This window comes from Bombina bombina, chromosome 4 (assembly GCF_027579735.1).
Source record: "Bombina bombina isolate aBomBom1 chromosome 4, aBomBom1.pri, whole genome shotgun sequence".
Classification (NCBI taxonomy): domain Eukaryota; kingdom Metazoa; phylum Chordata; class Amphibia; order Anura; family Bombinatoridae; genus Bombina; species Bombina bombina.
The window spans coordinates 257,401,667-257,418,837 of record NC_069502.1 but is presented as its reverse complement, the minus strand read 5'-3'; the positions used below and the strand labels follow the sequence as shown (position 1 = coordinate 257,418,837).

At 34.7% G+C, this 17,171-nt stretch overlaps 1 protein-coding gene across 1 annotated transcript in view; it reads left to right on the top strand.

Annotated features, from left to right (window-relative positions):
- Positions 1-14,385, top strand: part of KLHL30 (kelch like family member 30) — a 104,055-nt gene extending 89,670 nt beyond the window's left edge. Inside the window, exons 4-8 of the mRNA XM_053709916.1 lie at positions 581-667; positions 1,019-1,174; positions 1,298-1,486; positions 3,165-3,310; positions 12,744-14,385. Coding sequence (XP_053565891.1) covers positions 581-667; positions 1,019-1,174; positions 1,298-1,486; positions 3,165-3,310; positions 12,744-12,989 — 824 coding nt within the window. The 3' untranslated portion in view covers positions 12,990-14,385. The remainder of the gene's footprint in view (positions 1-580; positions 668-1,018; positions 1,175-1,297; positions 1,487-3,164; positions 3,311-12,743) is intronic.
- The last annotated feature ends 2,786 nt before the right edge of the window (positions 14,386-17,171 follow it).

The following is a 17,171-nucleotide window of genomic DNA, read 5'->3' as shown; positions in this document are numbered from 1 at the left end:
TCCCAGTATTTATCAGGCTTTTCATGTGGTTTAGCAAAGTTTAATCTTGCCAAAGGACCATTATATTATATGGAACAATGGAACATGTAGATAAATCATTTGATGAGCTTTTCTAATTGATTAAAACACACCCCAGTATTTCTCTTAGTACAAAGTAAAATGCTGATAATGTGATATATGTCTGGTAAAATATAATTTTTACTATTAAAATCTGTTTACCTTCATATGCCTTACCATGTTTTTAAACCAAGTTTCTAGTTTAAAATCACAGTGTGTATGTTTTAAGTAAGTACATTTATATTTTAAAAGAATAAGTCACAGTGTGCATGTTTTAAGTAAGTACATTTATATTTTAAAAGAATAAGTCACAGTGTGCATGTTTTAAGTAAGTACATTTATATTTTAAAAGAATAAGTCACAGTGTGCATGTTTTAAGTAAGTACATTTATATTTTAAAAGAATAAATCACAGTGTGCATGTTTTAAGTAAGTACATTTATATTTTAAAAGAATAAGTCACAGTGTGCATGTTTTAAGTAAGTACATTTATATTTTAAAATTAAATTTTTCCTCTTTGGCAGAAATGTGGATGAGTCTTCCTGATTTTCCAGATTATAATAAATGGGGTTTCTCCATCACTTCCTTGAATAACGATGTGTATGTCACAGGTGAGTATAAATCATGACAATTGTGTATAAGATCTAAGAGAATGATACAATTGTATGATAAGTAAGTTCTGAAGCCAGAATTTTAGAAAATATTTGAGTTTAATCCAACTATTATGATAGTGACAACATCATTAATGCAGGAAAAGTCTATATTAAGATTGTCATTTCAGTCAGAGAAGTGCAATCGGTTCTCTACCATATTAAATGAGAAAGAATTCCGTGTTATTAATGTTACAGATTCATCAACATTGATTTGTGAATCCTATAGCATACTATAACATTCTCTATTCCCAATCTGCGAATAAAGAAATGTGGTGGATTATGAAACTAAAAGTGTTTATTCTTTACTAGGTGGGTCCAGGGGATCTAGAGATGACTCTTGGTCTACAAGGCAGTGCTGGCGATTCATTCTGAATCTGGGCATATGGAAACAAATCTCTCCAATGATAAACCCACGGACAAATCATTCCAGTGCTTCTCTTAATGGAGAGATTTATGTCATCGGAGGTCAGGATGCGTAGTAAACTCTCACACATCTTCAGTAGTACACAGCACTGGATTCTTAGAGCAAATGAAAGTGTTATGTAGTAGAAAAAGATGTTGACCATTACTTCTTTTCTTTAATCATAGGAACCTTGCAGGAAGCAGTGGAAGTGGAATGTTATGACCCTTATAATGAAACATGGGCACTAGTCAGCCCTGCCCTAAAGTATGTGAGCAACTTTTCAGTTACAGGATGCAGCGGAAAACTGTATTTGATTGGTTCCTGTGCCATTAAATATAATGCACTGACCTTGCAATGCTACAACCCATCTACAGGTATTAGTAGTAACACTTTACTAGGCTTTAAGAAAAACATTTTCACTAACCTAGCTTTTTTTCTTATAACAGATAGGCACTGCTAAACAAGGTCTTCTTGTAGAAATCACGTTTTACAGGAATACTTTCCATATACAGAGCATTTATCAGATCAAAATTTTGCTTATAAAAACATTTATTTATTTAGTTAGATAGAAGACAGACAACACTTACAGAAGCCATTGATGATTCTGTTGTATTCCCTACATGAATGGGGGGAAAAATTCAACCAGGAAGTTATAATACACTTCCTGTATCACATAAATGTTTTATAGTTCTTCCATTTAGTTTTTCTTTTTCTGTGAACTAGGGAGAGTTTATCAGTACTTTTCTGTCTTCTTTTTATAGTCAACGTGAAATAAAACTTGGCTCATACCTATACTTAGTGTATAATTCTTCAATAAATCAATGTGTCACTTGTAGTAGGTAGAACTTCCCATATCTCTTTGGCACTTCTCACCCTCTCCTTTCTTTGTATAGACCACTTATTTCTGTTGGCTTTAGCTCACATATAGCTAGGTTAGGACCTACATGGAAAGAAAAAGAGGACCCAAGCAAAAATATAATATTTAAACAGGAAATACCCCAGCTACAGTTTTAAAGGGTGTTTTCTTTATTTTTTATGGTGTTTGGACATGAATATGATGGAAATTGATTTAGAAGAATAAACACTATTTTCCCTCATGTTCCCATATGACAATATATGAGTAAAATATTCATAGGGTTACCCATAGGAAAACGTGAATAGGGAAGAAAACCATTTCCTTGAATTAAAGCTCTGACAGCAATACCTTACTAATAAATACTGCATTCAAACACAAACTCATTCAAACTAATAGTTGCCTTGAATATTTATTATACCCAGAACAGTTAAGTCACATTATTTGTGGCCTATTAAGTCACATTATTTGAGATCTGTTCTTCATATCACTCTAAGGATCAGTAAAATGAAACTATCAAATAAAAAATCAGATGTTGTAGTTCCCTTCAGAAATCTAAAAATTCTTAAGATGGCTGCTTTAACTTGGAATTGCACATGAGAAAGAAAGACTGAACTGCAAGGGCACAGACACTGCATCCACAGCTTCATAAATAAAACCCAATACACCAGTGATAAATATGTCATGAATGTACGAGTGAAATAAACACCCAGGAAGGCTTGTCTTTTTTATGTGAAGTTGGGTGGATTTCATCTTCAGTATTATTCTGTAGAACACTAAACAATTTTAATATATCTGTGTTATAAAATTATCATCAAGCTATTCCACAGTTATTACTTATGATAAATGTATATTCATTTCCACACTTTTAACTGAGAGTAAATAAAAGTAGCTCAGAGCTATAGTGCAATAATGTGTTTGCAACGGATATTCCCAACCAATAACGCTGAACAGACTTTATAACTTCAACCTCTGCTGTTGTAGTAAAAGTAAATTCCAAACATAAGTATGATAAACTGATGTCAAGTGAGGGCTGTATGTTGTTGTAATCAAGTGTAATATACACCCGGTCTAATTGCGCAGGAAGTACCTTCCTTCCTCTCTCCATACCACAGTATAAATGTAGTATGGTAATACTCATGCTTTTATAAGCAAGATTTGAACATTTAAAACCAGTGATGAGTTATTGTATTTTACAGATGGCTGGAGTTTAATTGCATCCCCATTTATCCCAAAGTATCTGTCATCTCCACGCTGCTGTGCACTGGGTGGGGCTGTGTACCTGATTGCCGACAACACCAAAAAGGTGTTCATGTACCTCCCAGAAGAAAACCTTTGGAAAAAGGTGAGGAAGAGGCTGTATATGTTTACTGTATAGCAATGGTGTTATTAATGGAGACATATTGGTCTAATTTATACTTGAAGAGACATTGGGCTCCATGTACTAAGCGGCGGGCGGACAGCTTCTCAACTCGCGAAGCTGTCCGCCCTCCTTCGATACACACAGGCAGCGGACCTGTAGATCCGCTTGCCTGTATGTATCATTACACACTCATCGGAGTGTGTAATGCCCGCCCCTTCATTCGCGCGACCAATCATGCGACTGAAGGGGCTGCAAACCTGCCCCGCAAAGGCTCTGGAGCAGCTTTGTACATGGAGCCCATTGTACTGTAAAAGTCCCCCGTCTTTAATGCCTTCCCAAAGATCCATTTTACCAGCTGCATTTTACAAATTTCTCCTTCCCCTGTAATTTCCCATTTAAAATAGATGTTTTTTTGCCTGTTGAAACTGCCACCTATACAGAAAATATCAATATTATATCAATAGTATTAGCTAAAGAAAATCTATGTAAACATGAGACATCAGCAGAAATCAACCATTCAGTGGGGTCGGTTGGGAGAGGACTCAGCCTATTTGAAATGGTGTTCCTGCAGCTGCTTTCAATACAATTATCAACTGCTTGCCTGTGTACATTGTCCCTTTAAGGAGGATTATTGGATTATACTATGATATCTAGTCAGCATGTTATATAGAATTTGAAAATGCTTATTTTTGCAATAATGATTTAAAAATGGTACAGAATGAACAAACTCCCAGGGAATTTGTAGTATTAAACTGGTATTAAAATTGTCACACACAAAAAAAACCCACTACCTATCATATGAGAACCTTCCAGTGTTAGATTTAATGTTAATTTTAACAATCAATACTTTAACAATCAAGAATTTCCTTAGCTAAAATAAGTATTTTTAACCCGTTGTTAGTATTTTTAGCCGGCAGAAGATTGAGGAATATACGAAGATAAAGATATTGCAAGTAAATTTATACTGCTATACACACGCAAGATATATTTTTTGTATTAGAATAAAAACAAAACAGTGTTAAAGTTAGCAGTACAAATCAACTGAGTATTCCTAGTACTATTTTTCAAAGATGTAAGAGTCTATAATAGAGAATAATTTGTACAGAAAAACTGTGAGCGAGATTACAAGTGGAGCATTATTTAGTGCTTCCGCTACATTGCTAATTGCGCTAGAAGTAAACTTTTTGCACTCGTTGGGTTGCACTCGTATTATGAGTTGAAAGAAAAAAGTTAGCTTACTTCTAGCCCAATTAGACTGTCGCGCAAAAAGATAACCTTTTCCCCCATAGAATTCAATGGAGAAAAAAAAAGTGGCAAAAAAACACTTGACTCTCACGCTAACCCAATCTTATGTTCTCAGATGTGCACTCCTGACCGCATATTCACATATGCGCTAATTCAAACTCATATTCTCATATGCGCACACCCGAACCCATATTCTAATGTGCGCTAACCTGACCGCGTCTCAAATACGCTAACCAGACATGAAAATATTTCACATTCCAATGTTCTTCACGTAGAAGAATGTTATATTTATTCATAAATACATATTTCTACATATATCTGATGGTATTTTGGTAATATATATATATATATATATATATATATATATATATATATATATATATATATATATACATATATATATGTATATATATATATATATATATATATATATATATATACATATATATATGTATATATATATATATATATACAATATATATATATATATATTCACTTGATAATATATAGGTTTAGATATATACAGATATATATAGGAATATATATATTTAAAAATACATAGAACATATTCTGCTATGTGCAGAACATTGGAATGTGAATTATTTACATTAAATACACAAACAGTTTATTAAATATAAATATTGCAGAAATATTTTGTTTCTTGTTTTCATATACCTAAATAAGGACTCTAATGCACATATGATTTTATGTGTTTATATGTGTGTATATATACATATCTGTAAATACATATATACACATATAAATACATAAATACATATGTACACACATATATATATATATATATATATACTGTATTATATATATATATATATATATATATATATATATATATATATACTGTATTATATATATATACTGTATATATATATATATATATATATATATATATATATATATATATATATATATAAATGAATGATGGAAAGCACTCTCTGGTCTTTTAGTGAAAAATATTTAATAATTCAAGCGTGACGTTTCGGGGACACACTCCCCTTCCTCAGACAAACAAAAAATTGCATTCAACTGAACATTTAAACATGATAAGCCCCTCCCCCAGTGAGAAAATTGCGCCAAAATTCAAAATAGTTGTCATGGTGATCCTCAATAAACAAGTACTGGCTAGCTAGAGCCTAGTGTAAAGTACAACCCAGAAGAGCTCTGTATACATAAATTAAATCATTATAAGAGAGCAATAAAAGTGAACAGTAAGACATAAAAATGCATAAATCCTTATACTGTGCTAAATTATAATGGCATCAACACATTATCGACACACACAAGTGTAAATATACGTCTATTATACCGCTGACACCCTGGTTCAAGTGAATTATACCAAACTTGTGATACATACATTATCCAGTGATACTAATATTAAAACAGAACAGCCTAGATGGACACAATATACTTTTAAACTTCAGGTACGGGCGCAACCCCGGAATCATAGTTTACCAAAACATCCTATTTCTTGCGATTAGCTAAATTATGCAGCTCTATCTATTTGTTCCGTTACCTGTATGGTTTAAGGCGAGAGACGCGCTCCTTGCGGCCATGCTGTAGCGTCAGTGCTGGGCGCCCTGTCTCATTCAAAGATACGTTGCCAAAGCAACCTTATGCCTCAATCACTGCACGCCATAGCTTACACATAAGTTTGGTTGCCATAGCGAGAGACGCATTCCTTGCGGCCATGCTGTAGCGTCAGTGCTGGGCGCCCTGTCTCATTCAAAGATACGTTGCCATAGCAACCTTATGCATCAATCCCTACGCGCCATAGCTTACACATAACTTTGGTTGCCATAGCACCCTAGTACGCTAGATCGCCAGGGGGGAAATCCCTACAATGACCGCATAAACTCCATAATGCTTTAATGGAACTATACAACAATCAATTTGTCAGGTCTAATAAAGTTGAATGTGGCTTGCTCATCATTACGCCAATTTCAAGCTTTCTCACAGAATCAACATAACGTATACACTATTAGTTGCCATAGCAACCGCAAATGAAAATCTGAGTTTGGCACGAGTTAGAATAATTCTGTTATCCCATGGTTACGGCTAGCTCACAGTCACCTTCTATATAGGAGATACTGAATATGTGAACCAAACCCAGCGGAGTTAACAATACACAACCTTACTAGCATCTGACATATAAGACTCACGAGAACAAGTGGAATAAGTGTTATAAATGTTAGAGTAATGGCCCTGGTAGAATCATAGGGGAGTATAATACATTAAATAAGATGAAAAAGTAAATACAAAAAACATATATAATAATAGAATAAAATAAATAAACAAAATGAGAATAATAAAAGTAATAAAAATAAAAATAAATAAATAAATAAAAATGATAATAAAAATAAAAATAATAAAAGTAAAAATAAAAATAAAAATAAAATTAAAAAATAAAAATAAAAGGCATAATAATAATAATAAATAAATAAGAATAAAAATAAAAATAAAGATAAAAAAATAAATAAAAATAATAATAAAGTACAAATAAGAATAAGAAGTGGAGATGATAAATAAATCGAAACCTAAGAGATCAACTGGTGGTGACCGACCCAGTACACTGTTACGATAACAAGACTTGGCTATCTCACAATAAGAAGGGATGCTTTTGATGTATAGGGTGCACTACGTGTCACTCCATGATTCCTGGAGCCACCTTTCGCCATCCGGATACGAACCATAATTACAGGATACATCATTACCTCACTTGCACTACACCCTTTGTGGTCTATCTCATTAATTGCCATGTGGGCTGTTCTACGTGGGAAAAACGGTGGATGATGCCCGCACTCGCATGGCCAACCATAGATCAGCGATTAGAGCTGCAATTAGGAACGGAGGCAGCGACCAACCCATGGCACATCATTTTGCCAGCAGTGGACATAGTGTCCAGGACTTGAGATTTAAGATCATTGACCATGTACCTGCACCCCCGAGAGGAGGTGACAGACATCGGAGATTACTTCAACTAGAATCCAAATGGATGTACAAGTTGGACACATTATGCCCGAGGGGCCTTAACGTCAGCTTGGACTGGCATTGTTTTCTGTGAACTCAGGGGACTCATGACTCAGATGAGTCTACCTAGATGATCTCACCAGATGGACGTTGGGGATTCCAGATGGACATATATTGATCCCTGCACTATTCTTGAGTAACTGAGAGTCCATGACCCATTTATACTTGTTCACTCTTGTCCATGACCTTTGCTACATGTTTTTCTTTACTTGGTTTCTTCTTTTCTTCTCTCTCACACTTTCCTGTGCTCTGAGTTTTGTCTGGTTCTCCTTTTTCTCATGATTCTGGTATTTATCTCTTGTGGCTTTGTCTCTACTGCTATTTCTGGGTCTTGTATTGCTATCTTCTGACCACACTTCTTCTTTACCCCTTGTGATTTATTATTTTTTTCTGGTTTCCATTTTCTATTTGTATTTTTATCTATGTATTATTTATCTATTATTATTTATCATCTCCACTTCTTATTCTTATTTGTACTTTATTATTATTTTTATTTATTTTTTATCTTTATTTTTATTTTTATTCTTATTTATTTATTATTATTATGCCTTTTATTTTTATTTTTTAATTTTATTTTTATTTTTATTTTTACTTTTATTATTTTTATTTTTATTTTTATTATCATTTTTATTTATTTATTTTTATTTTTATTACTTTTATTATTCTCATTTTGTTTATTTATTTTATTCTATTATTATATATGTTTTTTGTATTTACTTTTTCATCTTATTTAATGTATTATACTCCCCTATGATTCTACCAGGGCCATTACTCTAACATTTATAACACTTATTCCACTTGTTCTAGTGAGTCTTATATGTCAGATGCTAGTAAGGTTGTGTATTGTTAACTCTGTACCTGAAGTTTAAAAGTATATTGTGTCCATCTAGGCTGTTCTGTTTTAATATTAGTATCACTGGATAATGTATGTATCACAAGTTTGGTGTAATTCACTTGAACCAGGGTGTCAGCGGTATAATAGACGTATATTTACACTTGTGTGTGTCGATAATGTGTTGATGCCATTATAATTTAGCACAGTATAAGGATTTATGCATTTTTATGTCTTACAGTTCACTTTTATTGCTCTCTTATAATGATTTAATTTATGTATACAGAGCTCTTCTGGGTTGTACTTTACACTAGGCTCTAGCTAGCCAGTACTTGTTTATTGAGGATCACCATGACAACTATTTTGAATTTTGGCACAATTTTCTCACTGGGGGAGGGGCTTATCATGTTTAAATGTTCAGTTGAATGCAATTTTTTGTTTGTCTGAGGAAGGGGAGTGTGTCCCCGAAACGTCACGCTTGAATTATTAAATATTTTTCACTAAAAGACCAGAGAGTGCTTTCCATAATTCATTTATGTATCCATATCTGCTAGCACCCTGGCACTTAATATTTTGGAAGTGAGAGTGCTCTCATTGAAACAGTATATATATATATATATATATATATATATAGTAGATAGCCAGCAGTCCAGGACTCCAACCAATCGGATACAATCTGTGCCCGGGTGCAATCCTTGAATAAAATATACAGATCTTGTCACAGAATGGCACTCACAGGACATTCGTAGATAAAATTCAAATCTTTATTTCAAACTAGATAATAGATAATAGATCATAAGTCAACGTTTTGGCCCTATGTTAGGACTTTCTCAAGACAAAATGTTCTAAAAAAACAAAAAAAGGTACACAAAAATGTATACACTACCCATATACCTTGTACAATGGTGACAACCCACCACCCCACATTAATAGATGAGACATGACGTGAATTAAAACAAATAAACATATAATATGCAGAATATGAGAAATAAAAAACAAATCACACATAACAAAAAAATAGTGGAACCAGAAGAACAGGGTTCCCAAGGTAAACTAAAATCAGCATACTGTAGTAATTATATCATGAATACAAAGTCAACCAAAAGTACCAATACAGCGAAAGGTATACTCAGCTGGATATATCCATATTGAGGCAATGTCAGACATAAGACAATATCCATATTACCATTCTCCACGTTCAAAATTAGCCAATATAGCAAAGAATTAAAACGAGTCTGCAGTACAAGGAATACATACGAGCCCTAATACACATGAAGGGCTGAAAGCTAGGGATGGGCGAATGTGTTTATATTCGAATTTGAATGTAAGAACGAATGTTATTGTAGAAATTCGATTCCCATAATAGAATGTTGACAAGAACAAATATTCTTAAAAATTCTATTATCGAATGTTATTTACAGTTTTCGAATGTCCCTTTCGAATTTGAATCTCACTTTAGAATTCGAATGTCACTTTCGAATTCGAATGTCCCATTCGAATTCGAATGTCACATTCGAATTTGAATATTACATTTATAAAAAACATAATTGTAGAATTCGAATGTAACATTCAAATTCAAATATTACATTTATACAACACAGTTGTAGACTATAAATACTATTTCAGTTTCAAATGGCACATTCAAATTCGAATATTACATTTATAAAACACAGTATTATACTAGAAATACTATTTTGAATTTGAATGTTACATTCAAATTCCAATATAGCATTTGAATTCGAATATTACATTTATTCAACACAGTTGTAGACTATAAATACTATTTCGAATTCAAATGCTACATTCGAATGTAACATTCAAAATTGAATATTACATTTATACAACACAGTTGTAGACTATAAATACTATTTAGAATTCGAATGTCACATTCGAATTCGAATGTTACATTCAAATTCAAATATTACATTTATTAAACAGTATTAGACTAGAAATACTATTTCGAATTCGAATGTAGCATTCAATTTCAAATATTACATTTATTAAACACAGTTGTAGACTAGAAATACTATTTTGAATTAGAATGTTACATTCAAATTCAAATGTAGCATTCGAATTCGAATATTACAATTATTAAACACAGTTGTAGACTAGAAATACTATTTCGAATTTGAATTAATTTTGATTGTAAAACCATGTCTATGAATAAGGCCTGAAGGCCAAAACGCGTGAGACACTTCATTTGTCTGCTGCTTTTATGTATCATTTTTTTATCCTGTTGAAATAAAGTCAATTTTCTATTTTAAATAATAAGTGCTCTGAATGACTCGCTGGCTTACCCTTTTTTTGTTGATTCGAATGTGACATGTGACATTCAAATTCGAATATTACATTTCAAAATTGAATGAATACATAGCTAAACATTCTATTATTCAAACAAATATTTTTGAATTTTATTGAAAAATCCTAAAACGAAAATTCAAAAATAGAATGTTAGAATGTTGTATAAACATTCGTAATTCGATTCAAACGAACGAATGTATCAAAATTCGTTTTAAATTTCGAATGTTTAGAAACATTCACCCATACCTACTGAAAGCACAGCAAATCTATTAACACCAGCAAATGCTCCGCACGTGCCCAATCATCCTGTATAATCTTTTCTAACCAGTTCATCAAAGGAAAAGCAGATACTATCTATGGAACGCAATAGGTAGGATATACAACCAGCCTATATCTAAAGGGAGCTAAAACAAAATCAGCTGGCTAAGGTGAACAACAGCAAGAGAGGTCGCTGATATAAGTGGCCAAATGCATATGAACCACTTGGAACACAACAGACACAATCATTAACAGCCGTTACTACTGAAACACAAATGTCTGTAATATCATGCTATCCACAGACATTTGTGTTTCAGAAGTAACGGCTGTTAATAGATTTGCTGTGCTTTCAGCCCTTCATATGTATTAGGGCTTGTAGGTATTCCTTCTACTGCAGACTCATTTTGATTCTTTGCTATATGGGCTCATTTGGAACGTGGAGAATAGTAATATAGATATTGTCTTATGTCTGACATTGCCTCAATATGGATGTATCCAGTTGAGTATGCCTTTCTCTGTATTGCTACTTTTGGTTGGCTTTGTATTCGTAATATAATTACTACAGTATGCTGATTTTAGTTTACCTTGGGAACCCTGTTAGATCCCAGTTCTTCTGGTTCCACTATGTTTTTGTTATGTGCGATTTGTTAGTATTTCTCATATTCTTCGTATTATATGTTTATTTGTTTTAATGCACGTCATGTCTCATCTATTAATGTGGGGTGGTGGGTTGTCACCATTGTACAAGGTATATGGGTAGTGTATGATTTTAAAGTGTTCCTTTTATTTGTTTTTTTAGAACATTTTGTCAAAAAAGCCTAACATGGGGCCGAAAACGTCGACTTATGAGTTTGAAATAAAGATTTTAATATATATATATATATAGTATCAGCAAATAAAGGATGCACTTGGTAGGATTTTCAGTGTTACCTTTAATGTAACGTTTCTCAAAGGCGGTCTTACTTTGAAACCTATTCTGTACCCTTGAGAAACAATGTTCTGGATCCAATGATTTTGGATTGAATTGATCCACACATCTTTGAAAAATCTTAGTCTGATTATGTTGGCCTTACCAGGCTATATAAGGGATAGTGCCCATTTGATTACCCAACTTAAAGATATAACTTGGAAGGAGACATAGATCTTGCTGTGACAAGATCTGTATGTATATATATATATATATATATATATATATACACACACACACACACATCTTTAGACATGTATATGTGTGTATCTCAATGTTAAAGTCCTTTGCCTGTCTTTTTTTTTTTCTAACACATGAGATCTCGCATCTTTGAGCCCTTATAACTTTTTTGTGCAATATTTTTTGTAATAATTTATATTAGACAGTGTTATTATGAGTGTAACTGTACCTTGTAATGTATTTTTGATGTGTTTTGTGACACTTTTTATTTTCGCGAAACAGTTAACCACAGCTCTGAGATTGTGATAATCATTCTAGTGTAAATAGCGATTGCGCTCACATGATCAAGTTTACTTTCAATTTAATCTGCGTGCAAACAATTGCGAAAGCCCAATATCACTTGCATTCCACTTGTAATCTGGCCCTGTATCTTGGAAGAAAATCATAAACCAGGATAGTTTAAAAGATAAATGAAAAATAAAGATTGTAAAATAAAGTAGGAAATGTGTTGATAATAATCTCTTTTGGGCATCATTTTTGTATTGAATAGAGGCACATTTTATCTTTGTTTACTAATTTTTCATCAGGTGCAACTACTCCACACGCTTCATGAAAATGGAGGTATGACGGCTGTAGGGTCCCGGCTGTATGTAACAGGAGGGCACTGGTACGGCATGGCGCATGAGTACAGCGTGGAAATGGAGTCATATGACTGCAATACAGATGTGTGGTCCCGTGAAGGATCTCTCCCCAGCCGCTGGATGTACCACTGCACTTCAACTATATTTATGGACACATCTCGTTGGACGGAAATATTTCAAGGACAGTCATAGTAGAATATGTGACAGACTATTTTCATAAAACAGAACAGTCCACAATGGATTGAAATATATCAATAACCTTTTAAATTGCTGTCAAAAAGATGTGTTGCTGGCGCGTTTTGGAGAGAAACACTTATCCGCCATGTACTCACTAGATCCCCCAATCACAGCACATTAAAATAACCTTCCATTGGTTAAACACTAATAAACAGGAATTCCATATATTATTTTTGTGCCTTTGCATTTGTAAGGCTTTTTTTTATTAAAAATGCTAATTATGTCGTAAAACATTGTATAAATCTGTTTCAATGCTTTGAATCCCTATGTCTTGTTTCAAAATAATGCTAAAATCGCTCATTTGTTGTGGTTCACCTATTTACTGGTGCGTTTCACCACTTTTAGCATTTTTTCTATATTTTTTAACTAGTTTTTTTGTTAACTCACCTTTTATTTTATATTGCTTTGGTATTGCCCATTGGTGAATGTGTTAAAAGGTAAGGCAACAAAACAGGACGTTTTTTTCTAACTGAGCATAGGAAATTTATATATAATTATGGTGATTTTCTTTTATTGGCTCCTTTCATTTTGAAGCAATTATCAAGTACTCTCCCTTTTTGTTAAACTTGGGAATGTCATCATGGAGGAAGGTGGACATTTTATGGGGAAAAAACATTGTTGTGTTTGTATTTCACTTTGCTCCCCAGCCCACCAGTAAATGCTATAAAGGGGAAGGAGACAAAAAAGTGCTACAATTATAACTATATTTTATAAGTTTACGATTGAATAACTCCCTATCTGGATCAGATTAGAGCAGTGGTTTTCAAAGTCTTAGACAGTGGGCCTCCCCTCTGACAAAATGTATTAAGCAGCTCCCCCATAATCTATGTTACTTTATTTTTCTCTTGAAAGAAAATCATAATAATTTATTTATTTATTTTTAATTTGGCCAATTTACATCTGATGGAAGGTTGACACACAACTGCTCAACGAAAATGAGCTTCACTTATGTTTCAATTTGCACTGTTACTCCTGTATTAAGTTATTAACCAGAGGTTATTGCTCAAGATAAACATAAAGCTGTCCTCAGTGCTTTTCTTCCACCTATATCCCTCCCTGTTTTCTTATTCCACCATGACATGGCAAGCGTTATTGTCGGCTCTTAAACTCTGTTCTATGTTTGGCCAAAGTCAGGTGTAGCTTGTGTCATTGCTCCCGCGCATCCCCTTATGAGCTCTAGAGCCCCCCCCCCACTGGATAGCCAGCCTCACACTTTGTAAACCACTGGTTTAGAGAAACAAATAAAGGATCCTTAAATTATAAACAATTATTTATCTGCAACAATTGAGTGTTTTATTTTTCAATGTGATATTAAAATATGTTTACCAAGCACAATAATGTCTGTCTAAAATCCAGATTGTTTTGTCTTCTTTTTGCATTATGTACCATTTGTTCTGCAATCTGGGGCATTGTTTTAGTACATTAAAACATATAATGGGCCGCGTTGAGCGCAAAAAGCTCATATTAGAGGTTGAAAATAAATACAATCGCATTTTACTCTCAAACTTTCTATGCAACTTGAAAATTTGAAAAAAGTGTTTGTGCCGAAAAAAAATGTTGCACTAAACACCTAAAAAAAATGTTTTCCACCTACATTATCCATCCCCTAGACTATAAACCCCTAAACCACCACACACCTCATCGCAAATTGCCGCGCTACACTATTACCTCCACACCCCCATTGCAATAAACTCCTTACACTATTATCCCCTAAACAGCCATTCCCCCTTTGCAAATTACCCTTCTACACTATTAACCTTTATACCACCACACCCCCATTGCAAATTACCCAGCTACACTATTAACCCCTAAATTGCCACACCTCCCATCGCAATAAACTCCCTACACTATTAACCCCTAAACTGCCACACACCCACCGCAATAAACTCCCTACACTAAAAAACCCTAAACCACAATTACCCCATTGCAAACTACCACCTAACTTCTTAATCCCTTAACCGCCACAACCTCCATCACAATAAACTCCCTACACTATTAAACCCTAAACTGCCATTACCCCAATTGCAAACTACCCCCTAACCTATTAACCCCCTAACTGCCACAACCCCATTACAAACTTCCCTTAACCTATTAACCCACTTACTGCCACAACCCCCATCGCAATCTACCCCCTAACCGCCACAACACCCACATACAAAATACCCCCTAACCTCCCAACAGCTAACCCACCCAAGACCCCTATACTTAGACCCCCTAAGTTACAAAAAAAAATTAAAAAAAACACTAGCATTACCAAAAAAAAAAAAAACAGTACAAGCCCTATCCTAAAACTAAAGTCCCCTTAAAAAAACAAATCTCTCCTAAAAAATCTCTATACTAAAACTAAAACCTAGTCTAATAATTGCCCTAAAAGGGCATTTGTCAGGCAGTGCTCTAGGTGAAGTAATCAGCTCTTTTGCCTAAAAAAAAACCTATACTAAAACCAAAGTTACCCCCTACTCCCCCCACCCAAAATATCTTTTAAAAACTAACCTAAATATTGCCCTGAGAAGGGCATTTTTTAGGCATTGCCCTGAAGTAATCACAGCTCTTTTGTAACTTAGGTTGTTTTAGGTGAGAGGTCTTGGGGGTTAGCTGTTGGGAGGTTTGGGAGTATTTTGCTTTGGGGGGTTGTGATGGTTAGGGGGTAGTTTGCAATTGTGGGTTGTGGGGTTATGGGTTAATAGGTTAGGGGGTATTTTGCAATCAGGGTTGTAGTGGTTAGGAGGTAGTTTGTGATGGGGTAATGACGGTTTAGGGGTTAATAGCATAGGGTTTTTTACGGTGGGGTGTGTGGTAGTTTAGTGGTTAATAGTTTAGGGAGTTTGTAATGGTAGGGTGTGTGGTGGTTTTGGGGTTAACAGTTTAACGGGGTAGTTTGTGATGGGGTGGTGGTTTAGTGGGCTTATTGCAATGGGGGTTAACCAGTGAGTGTAGGTGTTTGTTTTTTTTAACATTGCTGCTCCATTAAATTCAATGGGGTTACTATGATATTGCAAACTTAATATCCTCTGGTTAACTCACAAATGTTAACTTCTAGCTAAGTTTACACTTGAGCAGGAGCGGTAACTGCTGCTTCACTTGTAATCTTGCACTAAGCGCCATTCTGGAAGTGAGACACCTACATTGCAATATGATTTTTGCATGTGTGATGAGAGTGGGAAGTGACATCACCGGATGGGGGCGTGGTTTAGGGCCATTATTGTCTATGTGGCAGTTACCAAGTTAGATGTGTTGTATACTGCTGTCAAGCTGCATACTTCTATGCTCTTCAATAAAATAGCGTTGTACCTTCTATGCTGTGTACTGCATCTCCTGACATGGTGTCAGAAGTACTTGCCTGCGCTTCTGTTTCCTGATTAATGACGATGTCGAAGTTTACCTCACCTGAGCCTTTTGATTTCTCTCAGCCTGCAGCTTGGCCCACATGGCGTCAACGGTTTCAACGCTTCAGGATTGCTTCCAAGCTGGACAAGGAGAGTGGTGAAGTACAAGTTAATTCTCTTTTATACTCTATGGGAAAAGATGTTGAGCCAGTGTTCAATGCCTTTACTTTACAAGAAGTGGAAGAATTTGACTTTGAAATAGTTATGAACAAACTCAGTGCTCACTTTGTGCCCAAAAGAAATGTAATTCACGAGAGGGCTTGTTTTCACAAACGTGCTCAGTGTGTGGGAGAATCTGTGGAGTCGTTTGTGCGCAGCCTGTATGAACTAGCTGAATTCTGTGAGTTTGGTGCTGCTAAAGAGGAGCAAATCAGAGACAGAATAGTCATAGGAATTGCAGATGCTGAAGTCTCACTGAAGCTACAGTTGGAGGCTGATTTAACATTGGATGGGGCTATTAGGATGGCCCGCCAGAGTGAACTGGTGAAAAAGCAAAGTGCTGATCTGAGGTCGGAGAGTATTGTGGATGAAGTGCAGCAGTTCAGGAGAGCTGCTAGTGAAAGGCACAGTGTGAGCGGTAGACCAAGAGCAACAGGCCCAGAAGCGGATAGGCGCAGCATGCTCGCTGCACGCGATGTAACCGTACCCATGATCAGAGTGTTGTATGCCCTGCTAAAGACAAAAGATGTAGAAAATGTAACCGAATGGGCCATTTTGAAGTGGTGTGTAACACTGAATACATTAAGGAGAT